Source organism: Nicotiana sylvestris, chromosome 3 (genome assembly GCF_000393655.2).
Source record: "Nicotiana sylvestris chromosome 3, ASM39365v2, whole genome shotgun sequence".
Classification (NCBI taxonomy): domain Eukaryota; kingdom Viridiplantae; phylum Streptophyta; class Magnoliopsida; order Solanales; family Solanaceae; genus Nicotiana; species Nicotiana sylvestris.
In genome coordinates, this window is record NC_091059.1 from 197,403,603 (window position 1) to 197,424,505 (window position 20,903).

A 20,903-nucleotide genomic window follows, 5' to 3' on the forward strand; every position below is an offset into this window, starting at 1 on the left:
TGGTGGGAGGATCTTCATTCAAGTGATCAGACTCTTGTCCGAAAATACTTAGGAAATCTACCTTCTCTTCTAGAAGTCCAACCTAACAACAAGATCATAAAAGCTGCTACTCTGTTCTGGGATTGTGATAGGTCTTCGGGGACAATGAGATGATGCCCCTGCTGGAATAAATAGGAGGATTAGCTAGTATACCATGGGAAACTTCGGGTTTGTTAATGCCGAAAAATCGCAAAGGGTAGAGGTTTCCTAAAAATGATGGGTCTAAAGAAGAATCCAGACTTGAAATGCTTGAAAGAGTCGTATATCCCCTTTGATTATTTGTACGAGAGGTACAGACACAACAAATCTTACCGTACTTATTCTGACGAGTTCGCCCTCACATCATTGGGTCATATTCACTGAAGGGTCTTTGTCTTCATGTTTTGCTTCCTGTGGATGATAGTGTTTCCAATGAAGAAAGCCAGGATCCACACCAGGCTAGCTATGGTAGCCAAAACTCTAATGGAGGGAATTGGTAGGCAACCTTTCAACATTGTGCCCATGATTATTGCGGAGATATACCGAGCCTTGGAGAAGTGTAAACGAGGAGCCGAACACTTCAAGGGTTGCAATTCGCTACTTCAGCTTTGGCTCATGGAGCATCTCTAAAGGGGTGAATACCGACAGGAAATTCAGCGAAGAGACTGGGACGATCATATCGCCTTCCATCATCCGAAACGAATGAACTACATGCCCAACATGTTCGCCCAGCCAGAAGACGCTAAGGGATGGTTAGAGCTATTTGAAAATCTAACTAAGGATCAAGTACAATGGATGTTCGATTGGTTCCCTACTGAGGAGTTCATCGTCCAATCCAGGGATGTGCCGTTTCTGATACTAATCTGTCTGAGAGGAACCTACCCGTATGTCCCTCTCCGAGTTATGAGACAAGCTGGTAGGAAGCAGGTTATACCAAGGGTAGACAAGATGAGTCACTTTCGGGCTGACTTCCAAGCTAATGACAGTCATTATAAGTGCCAAGCTCAGCGTATGTGGCATTGCAAGTTCATTATGGGAAGAGACACTATCGAACCAGACAGATACCATGCTGGTTGTACTCCATACTATTCAGGCTGGTTGGAATCTAATCACGATGGTCTGGGTCAGCCAGGACTTGCTAGGGGCCACATGATCATAGATGAGAGGGCCGAGGCACAGGTCAAATACAATCAACTACGCAAGAGGATCCGGGAATGTGAAAGCGAGCACCGTGAGATACAAGAAGCCAACCAAAAGCTGATCGAGGAGTGGAAAGACATGGATGTCAGTGCCAACAAGCGACTGGGATACTTGGAGCGAGGCATAGTGGAGCTAGAAAGGAAGTTCCTCAAAAGGATCGAGGATTGCCAAAATGCTGAGGGAAATGAGGGCGGACATCTAGCCAAAGCCTACCTATTGTTGGGACTTCGCGAGCTGGGAAAGCTATTCGACGGAGCCAAAGATGCCGAGTCTGGGGAAGGTCCTTCCGGGACCAAATAGATAGGAGTTTTTCTTTTGCTTTAAGAAATGTAATAAGGCCAACGACCACTAGTGATATTTTTATTTCCTACTATTTAAGGTCGATTTGGGATTCGTCTACTTTTTATCAATAAAATGAGGCATTTAGCATTTTAAGTTCTCCAAATCAACTTATCACTAGGCCTACCTCGGGCACAAAGAGGTTCCCAAATACGACACGATTTACATTCTTGCACTATGTATTTAAATAGCGCAACACTTTCTTATAATCCTCACTGACTTGTTACCTTTTTGTTTTTACTTTTTGTTTATTTATTCCCCTCCCCGAAGGTTAGTTCGTGCACTCTGGCAACATTATCTTATTCAACGAGATCCAAGGGCCCTCCACCCACTCCTCCTCTTAGTCCTATCAGAAATAAGAACAAAGGGAAGATGGAAGATTCGAACAAAAAGGAAAACTCAACTGAACGGGTAGAGGTCACTCATGGTACTCAGGTTTCCAAAGAAGGTGCATCTCAGCTTGAACAAAAGCTACTGAAAATTCAAGAAAAACTTGATCAGGTTCGGAATCTGGCGAATCTGTCATTTTCCCTCACCACTCCTGACATTAATTTCCCAAATGCTCAGAACCCCACACCTCCACAAAATATCCCAAAGTCACGAAACCATCCCGTTCCTCACCACCACTACAACATTTGCCACACCTCCAACAATATTCCACTGCTCATCCCAGAACCTTTGAACTCCACAAATGACCCCTTTTACACCCATCATAACACCCTCATCTACGTGGAGATTGTGCCACACTCCAATCAACCCATATCAAGCGCACCTGAGTCTGATGATAAAGACTTGCTCATCAGGAATTTGGCTGAAGAACTTAAGAAATTGACCAGCAAGATCCAGGGCGTCGAAGGAAGTAAGGGGATTAAAGGGTTGAACAATGAAGATCTTTGCATACAGCCCGATGTTGAACTGCCCGAGGGGTATAAACCTCTGAAGTTTGAAATATTTGATGGTACAAGAGATCCAAAGGGTCCATCTGAGAAAGTACTGTGACAAGATGGTTGGAGTAGGGAAAGACGAGAGAATCTGCATGAAGCTTTTCATGGGAAGCTTGAAAGGAGATGCTTTTTCTTGGTACATCGGCCAGGATCCAAAGAAATGGTCAAACTGGGTAAGCATGGCGTCCAACTTTATAAACAGATTCAGGTTCAACACAGAAAATGCACCAGATGTGTTCTATATTCAGAACCTAAAAAAGAACCCCACAGAAACATTCCGCGAGCATGCCACTCGCTGGAGATCAGAAGCTGCTAAGGTTAGGCCTGCTTTAGAGGAGGAACAAATGAACAAGTTTTTCATCCGAGCTCAGGACCCACAATAATATGAAAGGCTAATGATGCTTGAGAGCCACAAATTTTCTAACATTATCAAGCTGGGAGAAAGGGTCGAAGAAGGCATCAAAAGTGGTATGGTTACGAACTTTGAAGCCTTGCAAGCTACCAACAAGGCTTTACAGTCCGGTGGTACGTCCAAGAAAAGGGACGTAGGTATCGTAATGGTTGAACAGAGAACCAAATCCCCTATCAAATACCAAACCTATCCAATGCCTCCACTCACATATCAGCCTACTCTGAATTACCAAGCCCCATCACCCTCTTACCAAACTCCACCACCCACTTATCAATCACCTCCACCTCCTACATATCAGCCTACTTCACCGAGATATTCCCAACCTGCACATGTCTACTAAGCCTACAATGCTCAACTATCCCACTATCAATCACCTCCCGCACGCCAAAACTTTCTTAGACCTCGACCAAATTTTGACCGCAGACCTCCCAAATAGTATACAGCCATTGCCGAATCCATTGACCAGTTGTACGAGAGGCTCAAAGCTGCTAGTTATGTCACCCCTATCCCTGCTATAACCCCCAAGAACCCTTCTCAGTAGGTTAATCCAAATAAATCCTGTGCATACCATTCCGACATGAAAGGACACACCATCGATGAATGTCGCTCCCTCAAAGACAAGATCCAGGCTCTAATTGACAAAACATTATTGTGGCAAAGGAACCTGCTCCAAATGTATGCAATAACCCTCTACCAAACCATAAGAGTGGAGACATTCACATGATTGAAATAGAGGATGATTGGGACCTCAAGGGATCGATCGGTTTGATCACAGAAGGCGACAATCCAAAGGAGCCAATAGTCACCCTTAATCCGATTGTAGTCCAGATTCAGCCTTCTGGGGATGCCGAGGTAAACATGTCTATGCCACTTGAGTTTGAAGCACCATCCTCTGCAAAGATGCCAATGATTGAGGTCGAATTTATGTCACCAGCAAATGCACCTACACCATTCAAATTTGTAGTTTTACCACCCAGGGAACATGCTCCGTTCGGAGTAAAGATAGCTACACTAATTCCGGTGGCAATGTCAGCCGTAACGCCATTTCATACAAATTCCATACCTTGGGACTACACAACCGAGGCAAGAAGAAAAGGGAAGGCCAAGTTCGGGGAAACCGTTGCGGCACAGGGTATAACAAAAACCGGTAGGGTCTATACCTCGGAACACCTAGTTGAGTCAAGCAAGTAGGCCTCTGGTCGACCAACCATCACTGAAACCGGGCCTGAGGATCTCTAGAGAAAGATACAAGCCAAGTAATACTCGGTCATTGATCAGCTGAACAAAACAGCACAGATTTCTATCCTAGCTTTGCTACAAAATTCCAATGCACACAAGAATGCCTTGTTGAAGGTGCTGAGTGAGGCATATGTACCAAGCAACATCACTGGAGGAGAGATGGCAAACATGGTAGGGTAGGTATTGGAAAGTCACAAGATCACTTTTCATGAAGATGAGCTGCCACTAGAAAGGTTGAGTCACAACAAGGCGTTGCACATCACCGTGCAATGCGAAGATTATTTTATCACCACAACCCTGATTGATGGAGGGTCCAGCCTCAACATTTGTCAGTTGGTAACACTCAGGACATTGGGAAAGGAGCTGCATGAGATCAAGGATGGGTCCATCAACGTTAAAGCTTTTAACGGTTCCTAAAGGTCCACTATTGGGGAAATCAGCCTGTGTTTGCAAATGGGGCCTACTTGGTTCAATGCTGATTTTCAAATAATAGACGTTCTAGCATCTTACAATTTGTTGTTGGGACGACCGTGGATCCATGCTGATGGGGCACTAGTGTCAACACTACATCAGGCGGTGAAATTTGAGTGGAACCACCAAGAGGTGATCATTCACGACGACGGTATCAATCCCATATACAGTCGCCAGACCATCCCAGCAATTGGAGGCAGAAGAAAGATAGGCGGGGAGACCTATCACCACATCAAGCGAGTCAACGTCGTTGGCAAGGACAAATGGTGGGACAACAAAATTAAAAGCATATTGAACTGGAGCAGATATGAACCTGGCAAGGGACTTGGCAAGAACCTCCAAGGAATTGCTAAGCCTATCAAACTAAAGAGACATAGTACTACATTTGGTCTAGGATATGAGTATACTTGGGAGGAATTCAACAACTGGTCGTCACCATGGCGCGGTCCTTACTAGCCGTTGGAGCAGCCAATACCACATTTGGAGCAGATTTTCCAGCCAGCCGATGTTATCTATAGGTCGGAAGAAGAGGAAGCACTGGCAGCAGTAAGGAATTTGTTCCTAGAAGACGATGACATGGATTGTTGTGTCATTTTCAAGGAGGAGGGGGAGGAAGGCCCTCCCATACAGGCCATAAACCGAGGAGCATGCCTCAGTAACTAGACCATCAGAACCACCAGAACCCGGAAAGCCTCGGGGTAGCAAAGCTGAACAAGCATCATGCACTATCTTTCATTTTTACTAGTTGACTTTCCTTTCGCATTTTAAAATTTTGCAATAAGATCTACAATGTTCAAAACAGTTATGGAATTTTCAAAGCATTTCGATTTTCCATATAAATTTTACTCTTATTATTTTCTCTCATTACTTTACTTATACAGCACTACTATTACTCATCTTGATGAACCAATAACTGTGACATGCAACGAGACAACGCAACAAACGGACACAGATTCGGAGGAAGATGAAATACCGAAAGATATTGTTAAGGAAGTTGAGAATTTTGAGAACAGACCTAGGTCCAACCTGGACGAGACTGAGATTGTTAACCTGGGAGATGCAGAGAACGTCAAAGAAACGAGAATCAGTGTCCACTTATCGCCATCAGAAAAGAAGGAATACAAAGAATTTCTAAGGGAATATGAAGACATATTCGCTTGATGGTATGATGACATGACTGGTCTGAGTACATCTATTATGGCACACAAACTGCCAACTAATCCGACATGTCCACCGATAAAGCAAAAACTCAGAAAGTTCAAGCCTGATATGAGCTTGAAAATCAAAGAAGAAGTCACTAAATAGGTCAAAGCCAAGGTTCTCAGGGTAGTAGAATATCCGACGTGGTTAGCCAACATCATGCGGGTGCCAAAGAAGGACGGGAAGGTCAAAGTCTATGTTGACTATAGGGATCTCAACCGGGCCAGTCCAAAAGACAACTTTCCTTTGCCAAACATACACATCCTGATCGACAATTGCGCCAGGCATGAGTTGCAGTCATTTGTAGACTGTTTACTGAGGTATCATCAGATCTGGATGGATGAAGAAGATGCTGAGAAAACGGCTTTCATTATGCCATGGGGGATGTACTGTTACAAGATAATGCCATTTGGATTAAAAAATGTTGGGGCCACCTACATGAGGGCCATGACCGCCATTTTCCACGATATGATACACAAGGAGATCGAAGTATATGTAGATGATGTTATCATCAAGTCCAAAAAATCCATTGATCACATGGAATATTTGAGGAAGTTCTTCAATAGACTGAGAAGATACAACCTAAAACTGAATCCCGCAAAATGTCCATTTGGGGTTCCCGTCGAAAAACTACTTGGATTCATTGTAAATCGCCGAGGAATAGAATTGGATCCATCGAAGGTCAAAGCTATTCAAGAGTTGCCACCACCAAAGAACAAGAAGGACATGATGAGTTTCTTGGGGAGACTTAACTATATCAGTCGGTTCATAGCACAATCTACAGTTATCTGTGAGCCAATCTTTAAGATGTTGAAGAAGGAGGCCGCTACCAAATGGATTGATGACTTCCAAAAGTCCTTCAACAGAATCAAGGAGTACCTGTCAACACCACCAGTCTTGGTCCCGCCCCGAGCTAGGTAGACCTCTATTACTCTACCTCGCAGTATTGGATGGAGCATTCGGTTGTGTTCTGGGGCAACATGATGAAATGGGAAGGAAGGAACAGGCCATCTATTACCTTAGTAAGTAGTTCACCCCATAGGAGGCTCGGTATTCTATATTAGAGCGCACCTGTTGTGCTTTAACTTGGGTAACTCAGAAGCTGAGCCACTACTTCTGTGCCTATACTACATATCTCATATCAAGGATGGATCCTTTGAAGTACATCTTCCAGAATCCCATGCCTACTGGAAAGCTAGCCAAGTGGCAAATCTTGTTGAGTGAATTTGACATTGTCTACGTAACTTAGAAGGCAATCAAGGGACAGGCATTAGCAGATCACCTTGCTGAAAACCCCGTGGATGGGGAATACGAACCCCTGAAAAAGTATTTTCCTGACGAAGAGGTATCATTCTTAGGAGAAGATATTGCAGAATCCTATGTCGGTTGGAGAATGTTTTTCGGCGGAGTAGCAAACTTCAAGGGAGTTGGCATAGGAGCAATCCTCGTATCGGAAATCGGTCAGCATTATCCGGTGTCCGCTAAACTTAGATTCCCGTGCACTAACAATATGGCTGATTATGAAGCCTGCATCTTAGGTCTCAAACTGGCCATCGACATGAACATCCAAGAGTTGCTAGTGATCGGAGATTCAGACTTGCTTATACATTAGGTCCGAGAAGAATGGGCGGCCAAGAACTCCAAGATACTCCCTTATCTGCATCATGTACAGGAATTGAGAAAGATGTTCATAAAGACGGAATTCCAACATGTTCCCGGAATCCAGAATGAGTTTGTCGATGCATTGGCTATCCTATCTTCCATGATACAACATCCAGACAAGAACTTCATTAATCCCATTCCGGTAAAGATCTATGATCAACTAGCTTACTGTGCTCATGTCGAAAAAGAAGCAGATGGAAAGCCTTGGTTTCATGATATCAAGGAATATTTGGCAAAAGGAGAATACTTGGAACTTGCAAACACTACTCAGAAGCGCACACTCTGAAGGTTGTCTAACAATTTCTTTCATAGTTGAGGAATCCTGTATAGGAGGACTCCGGACTTGGTATTACTAAGGTGTGTCAACGCAAAAGAAGCATCCAAACTACTAGAAGAAATCCATGCCGGGACCTGCGCTCCACATATGAACAGTTTTGTCTTAGCCAAGAAGATACTCCGGGTGGGTTATATTTGGATGACTATGGAAATGGACTACATCCAGTATCTCCAAAAGTGCCACCGCTGTCAGATACATGCAGATATGATAAAGGTGCCTCCAAACGGGCTTAATGCAACAAGCTCGCCGTGGCCGTTTGCTGCCTGGGGAATGGATGTTATTGGACCAATCGAGCATGCCGCCTCCAACGAGCACAGGTTTATCCTAGTAGCAATCTACTATTTCACCAAATGGGTCGAAGCAGCATCTTACAAAGCAGTGACTAAGAAAGTCGTGGCAGACTTTGTTCGCGACTGTATCGTTTGTCGGTTCGGGATTTCGGAATCAATCATCACTGATAATGGTTCCAATCTCAACAGTGACCTAATGAAAGTCATGTGTGAAACCTTCAAGGTCAAACACAAGAATTCTAAAGCCTACAGACCTCAGATGAACGAAGCAGTAGAAGCCGCCAATAAGAATATCAAGAAGATACTAAGGAAAATGATAGAGAAGCATAAGCAGTGGCATGGGAAGCTATCATTTCCTTTATTGGGATACCGCACCACAGTCCACACATCAACCGGGGCAACCCCCTATATGCTGGTTCATGGTACAGAAGCCGTCATTCTCGTCGAGGTGGAAATTCCCTCATTAAGAATCATACAGGAAGCAAATCTAAACGATGCAGAATGGGTAAAGAATCGTTACGGGCAGCTAGCTCTTATAGATGGAAAGAGAATGAATGTAGTTTGCTAGGGTCAGCTTTATCAGAACAGGATGTCCAGAGCCTTCAATAAAAGAGTCAAGCCAAGACAGTTCACACCGGGGCAGCTGGTGTTAAAGAAAATTTTCCCGCATCAAGATGAAGACAAAAGGAAATTCTCTCCCAACTAGCTAGGTCCGTACATGGTTCACCGGGTTCTAACAGGAGGAGCCCTCATACTTGTGGAAATGGACGGAAAAGTCTGGCCAAAGCCGATCAATTAAGATGTAGTCAAGCTCTACTATGTATAATCTTTATGCTTTCCCGTATGATGTAATTTGAACTACGCCTGACCTGATTCCCGTTTAAAAGGGGATACGTAGGCAGTCCTATGGGTTCGATCACAATTCAACAAAACTTCCATTCCCCCTGCAATTGGAAATTAGGGCAGAATTTTGAGGAGGACCCTCAAAATTTCGAAGTTAATTTCAGCCAGTCACCGCAAGCAGCCATCAGAAGCAACAGCCAAGTAAACTGGGGTAGAATTTTGAGGAGGACCCTCAAAATTACGGAGTAAGAGAAGTTGCAATGTCTTGAACCACGTCGCGGTCGTCGGTTCATCTAAAGAAAACTATTCTCGATTATGTATTTATGTTATATTTTTACTAAATCATGCATGTCTGTTACCGAAATTTTTTTGTTTAGCAATGCTACCCCAATGATACACACAGTATCACCGAAACAGAGCCGAGCAGGTCAAGCAAAGTCAGGGCGGATACAAACTAACCTTTCCCCTTTACAAAACTCACGATTTTCTTTGGATGCAGGCACCCGAGTCGCAAAATCATCGAATATATTATACACTCATATTGTTCAGGAATACAACTCTCAGAACCGTCACACCTATTCACAGTTTCTATCCGCACACAATATCCCCAGCAGCCGCAATATCGCGAATCGGCTATCAGCTAAGAAAATTCTATTACCATTTGCCTTTTTATCTCTTGCATAAGGCTGCTATTCTGCCTTCCGAGACTAAGCATTATCTCCATTGCATAAGGCTACGATTCTGCCTTCCGAGACTAAGCACTGTCTCCATCTGCATTCTCTGCATTACATAAGACTATTATTCTGCCTTCCGAGACTAAGCACTGTCTCCAATTGCATTATCTGCATTGCATAAGGCTACCATTCTGCCTTACGATACTAAGCACTGTCTCCATTTGCATTTTCTGCATTGCATAAGGCTACTATTCTGCCTTCCGAGACTAAGCACTGTCTCCATCTGCATTTCTTGCATTGTATAAGGCTACTATTCTGCCTTCTGAGACTAAGCACTCTCTCCATCTGCATTTCTTGCATTGCATAAGGCTACTATTTTGCCTTTGCATAAGGCTACCATTCTGCCTTCTGAAACTAAGCATTGTCTCCATCTGCATTCTCTGCATTACATAAGGTTACCATTTTGCCTTCCAAGCCTAAGCACTGTCTCCATCTGCATGGCTGAAAGATCGCCACTTTATTTACATCGACTGAAATATCGCCGCTTCATTTACACTTGCATGGCTGAAATAGCGCCATTTCATCTACATCTTGCATGGCTGAAATATCGCCACTTTATTTACACTTTTTTGCATGGTTGAAATATCGGTATTTTATTTACATCTTGCATGGCTGAAATATCACCATCTTCTACATTGCATGGGATGAAAGATCGTCAATTTGTCCAAAGGCGTCATTGTTTGGAGGCACCATTTTCTTAGCCCGAGAACGTCATGTCATGGCCTAAGGACCCCTTTTATCTTTTGCATATCATTATTCAAAGGCATCATTCTCATAGCCCGAGAGCATAATTTCATGGCCTGCAATCCTTTAAACGCTTCATGGCCCAGGACGTCATGGTCTGAGGATGCCATCCTAACCGTACAAAGACAACATTCATGGTCCGACGGGAACTTGCATCATGTTTAAATTTTCGCACAATATACACTTGTATTGCTGATTTGCAGGTAAACCGGCAAGCAACGGTCATCTCAGCAGGTGCAATCCCGTTCCAGGTCCCGCAGCCCCATTAGACCTTGACCATTCATCCCAACCTGAAAAATGCTTCCGTTCTTGAAGAGTCTCCATCGGCATACTCCGCCGACGGATCTTGAACTACATATGGTCTGATTCCTGTAAGACCAGGGATATGTAGGCAGCTCACAAGCCAGGGCGTAGCCAGCCTCTTCAAACCATTTTGTTCGGTCAAAATTGGTCATCATATCTTTACCCGATAACTCTTTCATCCTTCCCGGGTAAAGAGGGGCAGCTGTTGATACCCAATTTTTTCCTGTATTTATATATGCAAAATACCTTTCAAATAGCATGTATATGTATATATAAGTATACCCCAAGGCTACATTATTTTCTTAATTTTTCAAAGATTTTTAAATCAATTTACTGCCCTATTTTATCAAGAAAACCCCAATAATTATCCCAAAATTATCATTTTTGGTGATTCATTTATTGAAGTCTCATGTTTATATTAAAATATAACTAAGGTATTTTTTACATATTCTTACAAATTTATTTGGTATTTTAAAGGATAGAATTGCATAATTGCAATACTAGCCATGTTTAGGTTTAAATTCGTTTCATATTCATAAAATGAGATTTTATATTTTTAAATTGATAATTATGTATTATAAACCATTTTGATGCTTTCAATTTATTTCCAAAAATTAATTTACTATTTTTTAATTTTAAAAGGGAAAAACTGGCTATTTAAATAACAACCCAATTCATTTCAATTTTAGCCTAAAATCTGGCCTAATTAAACCCAATCCCCAATCCAAATTAAACCGACCCAAGACCCCAAGCCCAATCCTAAAACTACCCGACCTAACCCGGATCAAATCTTGGCCATTGATCAATTTTGATCAACGGTCTAGATCCGCCCTTACCTTTTTTAATCAAACGACCCTCCCAAATACCCCTCATTTTCCCTCACTCGTATCTATATCTCTACCTCTGGTTCTCTGTGGGACCTTCCCTTCCCCTCCTCTCCGATGAGTTCTTTTTTATCTTCTCCGGACACCTTCTTACCTAAACCATGGTAGTTTCACTACCCACAAGCCACCTATGGCTCCTCACGTTTGGTTAACTGAAGACTCGTGGCCTGACCACGAAGGGTTGGTCCAGACCTTTGTCGATTCAAGTTCCACGGCCATCTCTGGCCTGCTCCGGCAAGCCATGCCTGCTTCGAGCTTGGTTTCGACCCCTCCTGCTTAGATCCAAGCCTTTCTCACCATTTGGGTTCCTCTGAAAACCCTAGTTTTGAGGTTTTTCTGATCTCTTTAGATCTATTCCAAATCTATGCTTTCTCTAAGCTTTTAAATGATTTTTTGGATTTTCTTTCAAAAAACTACTTTCAAAACCATTTCTTTTTCCGATCTAGAGTTTTTTTTTGGAGATATTTAGATGTTTCTTTGATTTTCTCTTTCTTTTGTGTGTTTCTTCTACTATATTTTCCTCTACTGTGTTCTTGTGTGCTTTCTCTACCGTATTTTCCTCTACTGTGTTCTTATTAAATTTCCTCTACTGTGTTCTTGAGTGTTTCTTATTAAATTTCTTCTACTTTGTTCTAGTTAAGTTTCTTCTAATACTTCTTAATATGCTTCTCCTATTCTTAGCATTTCTTCATTATGTTTTGTATTAGTTTCTTCTACCATGTTTTCTTTGAGCACCTACTGTGTTTCGCATGTTACTCTTCTACCATGTTTCTCATAAGTTTCTGTTGCTGAAAGGAACATGTTAAAGGTTTCAGTTCTTTTCTGAGACCTCTGAACATGTTCCGACTCAATTACTTGTCTTCTCATCTCTGCACTCGACTGATGGTAGAACCCTAGAATTTGGGGGTTTTTTCAAGTTTGGAAACCATTGGCTATGTGATTTGCCTGAACTGATTTTGTTTCAAAAACCCTAACTCTTTCAAATCTATTTTGAGTCTCTGAACTGAGTTTTGAAATCCTTGTTTTTCATATGATTCTGACTTTTGCTAAACTCTTCTAAGGTCTTTTACACTGAATCTTTTGTATGCTACTAGATGTTACTTCTCTTCTACATTGCTAACATATGTGACAACCATGCTCCTGTAGCCTATTATCTACTGATTTTGCAATAACACAACATCTTCTTTCAGCTTAACATGTTTATATGGTCTTTATATGTGATGAACTTCCCTCTAAAATGGCTTTCAAATTTGTGATTAGTTCAGACTTCCTTCTGAATAGGTCTGATTGATTTTTTTTCTTTGTTTGTTGTTTTTCCTGTGACTCGACTTAAGTTAAGACCTTTCTCAGCTTTTCTGACTTGGTTCATTCATAGACCAATAATTACAAAATCTCTGACACTTGATTTACTAGCTACTAATTAATTTTCTTACCTTATTTGTATAACCGTGTATTTCAAAATTATGTCCCTTAAATAACTTTTTATGTATTTGCCCCTAATTGCATGCTTTTCACAAAAGGTTTATTGGACTTCTTCCCTTAAATAACTTTTACCGTTTGAATCTGAATTTCTTAATTAAGGGAAGTCTTGTGTGATTGATTCTTAATTGATAATCAATTCCTTAACTGTTTTCTTACCTTATTTCTGCCTGATTTTGACACTATAAATGCACGACTCTTTCACAAACACATCACTCATTCACAATCTTTTTAAACTCACATTCATACACAATAGTATTCTCTCTTGTATGCATTGTGGCATGTTTATAAGACATACTACTTTTCTCTATTTGTTTCTTTGAAACTGGTATGTCCTGATTTAAGCTTTAGCACCACAATAATGTGTTTATTTACTGCTTTTGTATCCATGTCTACTTACTGTTTCTGTACTTGAATTAGCATGTTGATTTCTTTCCACCTGCTCCTATTATGAATCCCAAAACCCCTGCCCCCTATGTGTTTGAGCTATGGTTTAAGGCATGACAATATTCAAATTATTGTCCATGAACTAAACTTGATTCCTTGGGATCCTAGCCTCTAATAATGTGTTCTAGTAGGCTTCTGGGTGTATTAGCACTCTTCATTGTTGGGTATACCCACAGCCTGCCTAGTCTTTTCAACTTCACTATTTCCCATGTACCCCTATGTGCACTTATTTGTAGCTGTTGCCTTTTCCCTTCCCCCTTTCAGAATTCTATTTCTGCACTTGCACACTCTCTAAGTCCTTAAGTTCTACCCCCCTCTTGTGAGCCTTGCCTTGGGACCTTGAGCTCCCTCTGAACTTGGACACTTGAGGGCTGAGCCTTCCGCACTGCACTTGTCCTAATCTGATAATGTATTTGGGTGTGAGCATTCCCCGGAGTCCTCTTTGAGGCTCTTAGGGAACTTTGACACATCCAAATGGGAGAAAGTCTTAGGATCACGATCTTTTGGAGTTGGTTTACCTCATATTTCAAAAATGAAGCTTGAATCAGGCTCTCCTTGGTTGTACTTATTAATTTTCGATGTATTCTTTTACTTTTTTTTGGGCTGTAATAATTTTTAATAAATTCTTAGGGATAGCTAGTGAAAAGGGATGAGTAACTATGTATGCAAAGAGTAGATATCCTGTCTATAGGTATTTCTGAAATTTTGTATTCTCACATAGATATCCTGCCTATAGGTATTTCTGAAATTCAACATTCTCACATAGATATCCTGCCTATAGGTATTTTGATTTTCTCACATAGATGCCATGTCTATAAGTATTTCTGAATTCTGCATGCTCTCATATAGAAATCATGTCCATAAGTACCTGGAAATCTGAATTCTGCATATGCATATAGAGAAATATGCCTATAGGTCCTACTAAATCTCGTATATCCGTTCTTCATCTAGCAATCATGTTCATAGGCCTTAAATGAAATTCAGCATCTAGATATCATGTCTATAAGGCTTCTGCATTCTTTATCATGTCTATAAAAGGTTTTAAAATCGACAACACATAGAAAACATGTCTATAGGAACTATTAATCAAATCTGAATCGTTTCATTCACGTATAAGGCTAAAACCAGTAATAACGACATGTCATCATTTGCAGAACTTATAACCTTTGCTAAAAACTTCCCTTTTTCTAATAATCTGGCAACCCTTCTTAATCAGTATGTATTCAGTTTATTTCAATGCTTTCTGAATTCATTAGACATCATGTCTATAGAATCCTTGTCCAACACTTAGGCAAGCTTTAGGGTGAAAATTATAAATAGAATCTGTTTTATTAATAACAACCAGCAGGCAGACCTGATTCGAGTTTCTTATCTGAATTATGTAATAAATCAGTCTGCCTCAACTTTTTAATCAGACCCTAAACAGTATGTGTAAGTCATGCTGACTACGTGCTTCTTTGATTGAAGGAGGTATATCTGAGCCTTTTTTACTTGTTATGTGCTTCTCCCCAACTTGATATACATGTTTTTGTATGTCGCCTTAGAATTCTGCCTTTGAAACTACAAATAAGCCTAATATCCCTCCCTTTTAGGATTAGTAGTCTTAAATACCTCTGGGACTGATAGAATTGGGATGGGTAATAGCATGCAATAAGTAAACGAGACCATTCCGCGCTTTAATACCTTAACGGGGTGGAAAAGGGTAGATATGGATATGATGACCACGCGATAACATCATGTGTATCCCCTCACTGAGGAGTGATTACCGGATGTTGTGTGGGGTGATTCATATTATTAATAAACCTAGGACTCCCCTTTCCCTTTGTTTCTTTGTTTCTTCTAAAGATTTCAAACTTTTTTTTAAAGAAAAATCAGCTTTCTTTTAATTATTTCCAACTTTATTTGTTTATAAACCCTTATGCGAAAATCCCCTCTCATTTGAAGCTTTATTTGTTTACGTGTTATTTGCACCTAAATTCATAACAATAGTTTGGCCGGGAACCACACTAGTGGATCCTGAGGGGTGCCTAACACCTTCCCCTTAGGATAATTTTAAGCCCTTACCCTATCTCTGGTTACTCAAATCAAACTCTCTTGGTGTCCTAATGCACCATAATCATTAGGTGGCGACTCTTCAAATTCAAACCCAATTCCCAAAAGGGAATGAGTTGTCCTCCCAAATGTCATGAACTCGATTTCGCTCGAGAAAAAGTGGGCGCGACACCAACCCATTCACAGTATTAGGAACAAGTTGCAATTCTTACATGATGTAATCATAACGTAATAATTTTGTCCCCAGGCCCCACGGTGTAGGATAATACTGGGTATATTGTTGTTGTTGTGGCACCCAAAGTTACGGTTTAATAATCAATGAAGTAAGTTGAAAATCATGAGATATTAGTTTCAAATTTTAGCGAAGGCAAGACATCAGATGATTTTTAATTCTCATTTGTCCAAGTTTTTATGGACAAAGTTATTGATATCTGTAATGATCAAGATGCGCAGGTTGCAATCCTTATATGATGTCATCATCGCGTAATATTTTTTGTGAAAAAAAAAAAAGATTTTCCCTTGGCTTATAATATGAAAAAAGAGATGTATAGAGAGTTAAACACTAGCATATATGGTCTGTGGCACTCAAGGGTACCATTTAATAGTTAATGGAGTGAGTCGAGAATTATAAGGCATATTATGTTCAAATTCTAGCAGAGACAAAATATTTGATGATTTTAATTTTCATTTATTTAAATTCTAATGGACAAAGTTATTAATACATGTGATAAACAAAATGCGTATAAATTGATCCGGACACCTCGAATATATAATAAAAACATACTACTATGTGGTATGCGGTACGAAAAGGGTGTAGGGATGGATCTATCCTAGACAGGCTAGACTATTGAGTGTGAGATATGCATAGGTCATTTCACAATCGTTTTCCACTAGCAAAAGATAGAAAATGATTAAAAAAAAAGAAAAGGGATGCAAAAAGTGAAGGGACTATCGGTAATGTTCATAATGTCCAACAAACAGCAAAATATATAAATGTGGCTAAACACATGTCAATACAATCATCAAGTCATGATCATGCTAAAATATCACAAAGGAAGAAAATAGTACCCATTATGTTGTCTACTTGTGCTTTATTAAAAGTGTTATTAGTATATATTTATTTATGTTGATATATATATTTTTTTTCCTGCAAAGCCAGATAATGACAGCTTATAATGGCAAGTGGCTACTGCCGTTACCAATTTTGATTTCACAAAGCAAGTGTCATACATAGCTTTTTTTAATTTAAAGCGTTATATACTTTTTGCATGGCCGTGTTCCTACAACAATCTTAAAATAATATTATAATAATAATTAAATTTACAATTAAATATATAAATTTTTAGTGAATTTCTCAAAATATTTACTGTATCTGAGCAAAGTTACTAGATTTATGTGAATTCTTAACCAACAATATAGACCCGCCTTAACATTTTGCTTCTACGTGTCTTCCTCCCATGTCCTCAGAAACATTTTCTTTGGGAGTGGCTGGGCGGCTGAGTTCTATAATCATCAATTCAATAGAATATAGTTTGATTTCTAAATAGTGGAGCTTTTGTTCATGATTTGCGTTATGTTTATTCTGATTAGATATTCCAAAAGCATCCATTAGCGAGTTAAGGAGGACGCTCAAATTAAAAAATAGCAAGATTTACATGTGGTAATTGAAAAATAACCACCGTTTCAAAAGTAATCGAAATTTAGTCACTTATTATGTAAAGATAAATCTGAACGAAAACACTGTTTAAAATTCGAAAAATATTCCAGCATGATATACTAGAGTTTGAATTTTTTACATGTGAGCTTCCAGCATAATATACTGGAGTTCCAGCATAATATACTGGTCCAACATAATATGCTGGAACTTTCCGTGTGATAGAGTTCCAGCATAATATGTTAGAAGTTCATATATATGTGCATCGATCTCTAGTATATTATGTTGGAACTCTCCGTATTGGAGCAAAATAGTGGCTATTTTTTAATGGCATTGCAAACGCTGGCTATTTTTCAATTACCAGTCCGAAAACTAGTTAGTCCGTGCTATTTTCACGCTTATCTCCCTTTATCCCATCACCCGCTAAGGGGTGTCAAAATCATCCCAAAAAAACATGACCCATCCAACCCGCCCAAATTTGGACCGGTCAACGATTCGCCTATTTTGTTAGCTTAGCCCATTTTGACACACTCAATTCAGCCCATTTAAATTTGGGCTAAAATGTTGTATAAATGAGCTAAAATGTAGCCCAAATTGAGTGAGAAACCTTATCAAAATATTTTTGAAAAAACTTTTTTTTCAATCAAATGAATTTTTATCCCTTATTTTTTATTTTATTTTTTGTGAATAAAAAGAAGAAGGAAAACATACCAGCTAAAGCAAAAGGCCACCATAGAGAAGTGATTGCACCAGGCCTAGACCAAAGCCCAATGGATCTTTAGATAAAATATTCACCACGTGAAAGAAAAAAAATTAGCCTGGCCCAAGCAATAAATGAAGTCAAAGTTCGAAATATTAACAGTTGAAAGTTGAAACTGGGTGGAAGGGATAAACTCGAGACCGACCAAACAAGAGTAGTTAGTCTCAAATCTTTCTGGCAATTCAAAGTTTGTAATCAGCAAATGGCCTCAGAAAATGGTTGTAAATGGAACAAAACCGCTCTTCTTGTCATAGACATGCAGGTAATATTCTTCTTATTCAGCATAACAGCAATCATTTCTTCAAATTTCTTGAATTATTTGACAATATGTAATTTTTACTTATATTTCCAGAAAGATTTTGTACTACCAGGTGCTCCTATGCTAGTTAAAGGAGGCGAAGCTATTGTTCCTAACGTTATCAAGACTGTTGAGGTTGCAAGAAACCGTTGCATCCCCATTATTTGGGTATTCTTAACTTGCTCCTAAATTTGTCACAGCCCTTTGTCGTTGCCTTTTTAGCTGCAAATTTAAAATCTTTCTTTGATTAATAGGAATTATTGACGGATTTAACTTATATACACTGACTGTGCAAACTTATATTTACACTATCCATGTACTTGTTACAATGTGTAACTTTTTTTTTAGGTTACTAGTTCTAGTTTATGTGAATTGTCACCCGTAGTTATTTTTTAGGTGACATTATAGACTGTCAGTGAGGGGGAGTCTTGGCGTAATTGGTAAAGTGGCTGTCATGTGATCAGGAGGTCACATGTTTGACCCGTGGAAACAGCCCCTTGCAGAAATGCCGGAAAAGGCTACTTACAACAGACCCTTGTGGACCGGCCCTTCCTCGGACCCCGCGTATATCGAGAGCTTAGTGCACTGGGTTGCCTTTTATTATAGACTGCTAGTGTGTGGAAGTTAAACTTATTACTAACATACAAATCCCATGTGGCCCATTTGTTGTAGGTTGTCCGTGAGCATGATCCATTAGGTAGAGATGTTGAATTGTTTCGTCGGCATTTATATGGTGATGGGAAACCAAAACCTACATCAAAGGGTAGTGTCGGGGCAGAATTGGTTGATGGGCTTGTTATTCAGGAAGATGATTACAAATTGGTGAAAACCCGGTTCAGTGCATTTTTTAACACGAACCTTCATTCGTATCTTCAGGGCATTGGCATTACCAACTTGGTCATTATTGGTAATTGGATACTTATAATCGAGTTTTTCTCCAGCTGTAGACTTTAGGGTTCGATTAGCTGATGTGTTTGTATTTGTCAAATGGCTGATAAATTTTCTTGTTTAGGTGTTCAAACTCCAAATTGCATACGGCAGACTGTCTTTGATGCTGTAGCATTGGACTATGAACGTGTTACGGTCATTATAGATGCCACAGCTGCTGCTACTCCTGATATACATATCGGTATGTATTATTCCCCAGCACCTAGTGAAGGGTGATAGATTTCACAAAGCAGACGTTTATGTGCTTCTTTACTTATTGAACTGTTTTTTTTAAAATAGCATATGGTTACTTGCCCTTTAATCTAGGTATGAGCGGACTTGATTAGTATTAACTATTAAATAACTTTATACGATATCTTATTTTAAGTGGTTAAAAATTACAATTGACGATCACTTAACCGGATCATAAGTTCAGACCACAGGGGTTGACATTTCTCCTCATCCTGGATACATGCATTTATGCTTGCTTTGTAGATGGTGAGGATGGTTTAAAATTAGGACTATAGCCATTGAACTAAGTTTCACTGCTTCTGTTCGTTTTGAAGTTGCCTAATTTTTCATCGTTGAGGACCATCAAACTTATGTAGTTCGTTTTAAAGACTTTGTTCCTTGCGATTTCCGTATTTTTATGTACTTTGCTAATTTAGACATTAAATTGTGTCTTACATGACAATTCCTGTAAGTTCTATTTGTAGGGTGAACGATTATTGATCTCTTCCTCATTTGAGAGCAGCGATCCAGCCTTTCTGTTTAATTGGCGGATCTGTTCTTCTGTGTTTTGGTGGTCTTAGGCTCTTAGCAATCCTATTTTTAATGAAACTAGCTTTTCCTGCTTTGACCTAAGTGAAACTGAAACTTTAAACTTAAGCTCATGTGAACCCATGATCTTGGTTCTTTAAAAGCTAATTTGACATCGATCTTACCTGGATTCATTTAACGCAAACACATATGTTTGGATCATTTATAATCCATCTCAAGCTACTGATAGCTGTGCTGTTGTTTTGTATTGCAGCAAACATAATTGACATGAAAAATGTAGGGGTGGTGACTCCTACGTTAGAAGAATGGTGCCAGTCTATGGAGCAATAGAAGTGCTAGTTAAATCAGATGCAAATTATGTATAAAAGTAATAAATCTGGAACAGAGTATACGATGATGCAACATGTCCGAATTTTTTTCTATTTTCTGGATCGACATATTTACCTCATCTGTTGGATCTTATCTGTTTCTTCTTTCCCTGGGTACATTAGCTACTACTATAAATTTTGGGGTTTGATTGTTATTTGGTTATTGTAACTGGCAGTATGACTTGGCACGATTATTTGTGGACCTTTCTGGCAAATATATACTCGAACTTCCGGACAGAGATGAGTTCAGGATTTAAACCCTATGAGTTCAGTCTTTAAGATTTTTAGTATTGAACTCATTATATTTTTAAAGCTATGGGTTCAATTTGTTGCAATTTTATTAGATTTTACATATAAATTTATGCTCCGCATCAAAAGTTATGGGTTCAGTTGAATCCGTCACCTATACGCTACATACACGCCTGCTTCTGGACTTATTAGTACGTTATACTCATGGCCTATGGCTACGACTAAAATCTAGCATGAGTCTTTCGGGTTTGGCTGTCACGGCCCAAAAT

The 20,903-nt window shown here is 39.8% G+C and overlaps 1 protein-coding gene across 5 annotated transcripts; it reads left to right on the forward strand.

Annotated features, from left to right (window-relative positions):
• The first annotated feature begins 18,115 nt into the window (after positions 1–18,115).
• On the forward strand, positions 18,116–20,620 carry LOC104211802 (probable inactive nicotinamidase At3g16190). Of its 5 annotated transcripts, none has more exons than XM_070171334.1 (5): positions 18,116–18,274; positions 18,365–18,445; positions 18,983–19,217; positions 19,323–19,439; positions 20,271–20,620. In XM_070171334.1, the coding sequence occupies exons 1-5, from the start codon at positions 18,215–18,217 to the stop codon at positions 20,345–20,347; spliced, it is 570 nt and encodes a 189-aa protein (XP_070027435.1). In that variant the 5' UTR covers positions 18,116–18,214; the 3' UTR covers positions 20,348–20,620. The 5 variants fall into 5 exon arrangements, with proteins under 5 accessions (XP_070027435.1, XP_009759232.1, XP_009759230.1 ...); XM_009760928.2 differs by having other exon boundaries at positions 18,118–18,274; positions 18,365–18,478; XM_070171335.1 differs by having other exon boundaries at positions 18,123–18,274; positions 18,384–18,445.
• Positions 20,621–20,903: the final 283 nt, after the last annotated feature.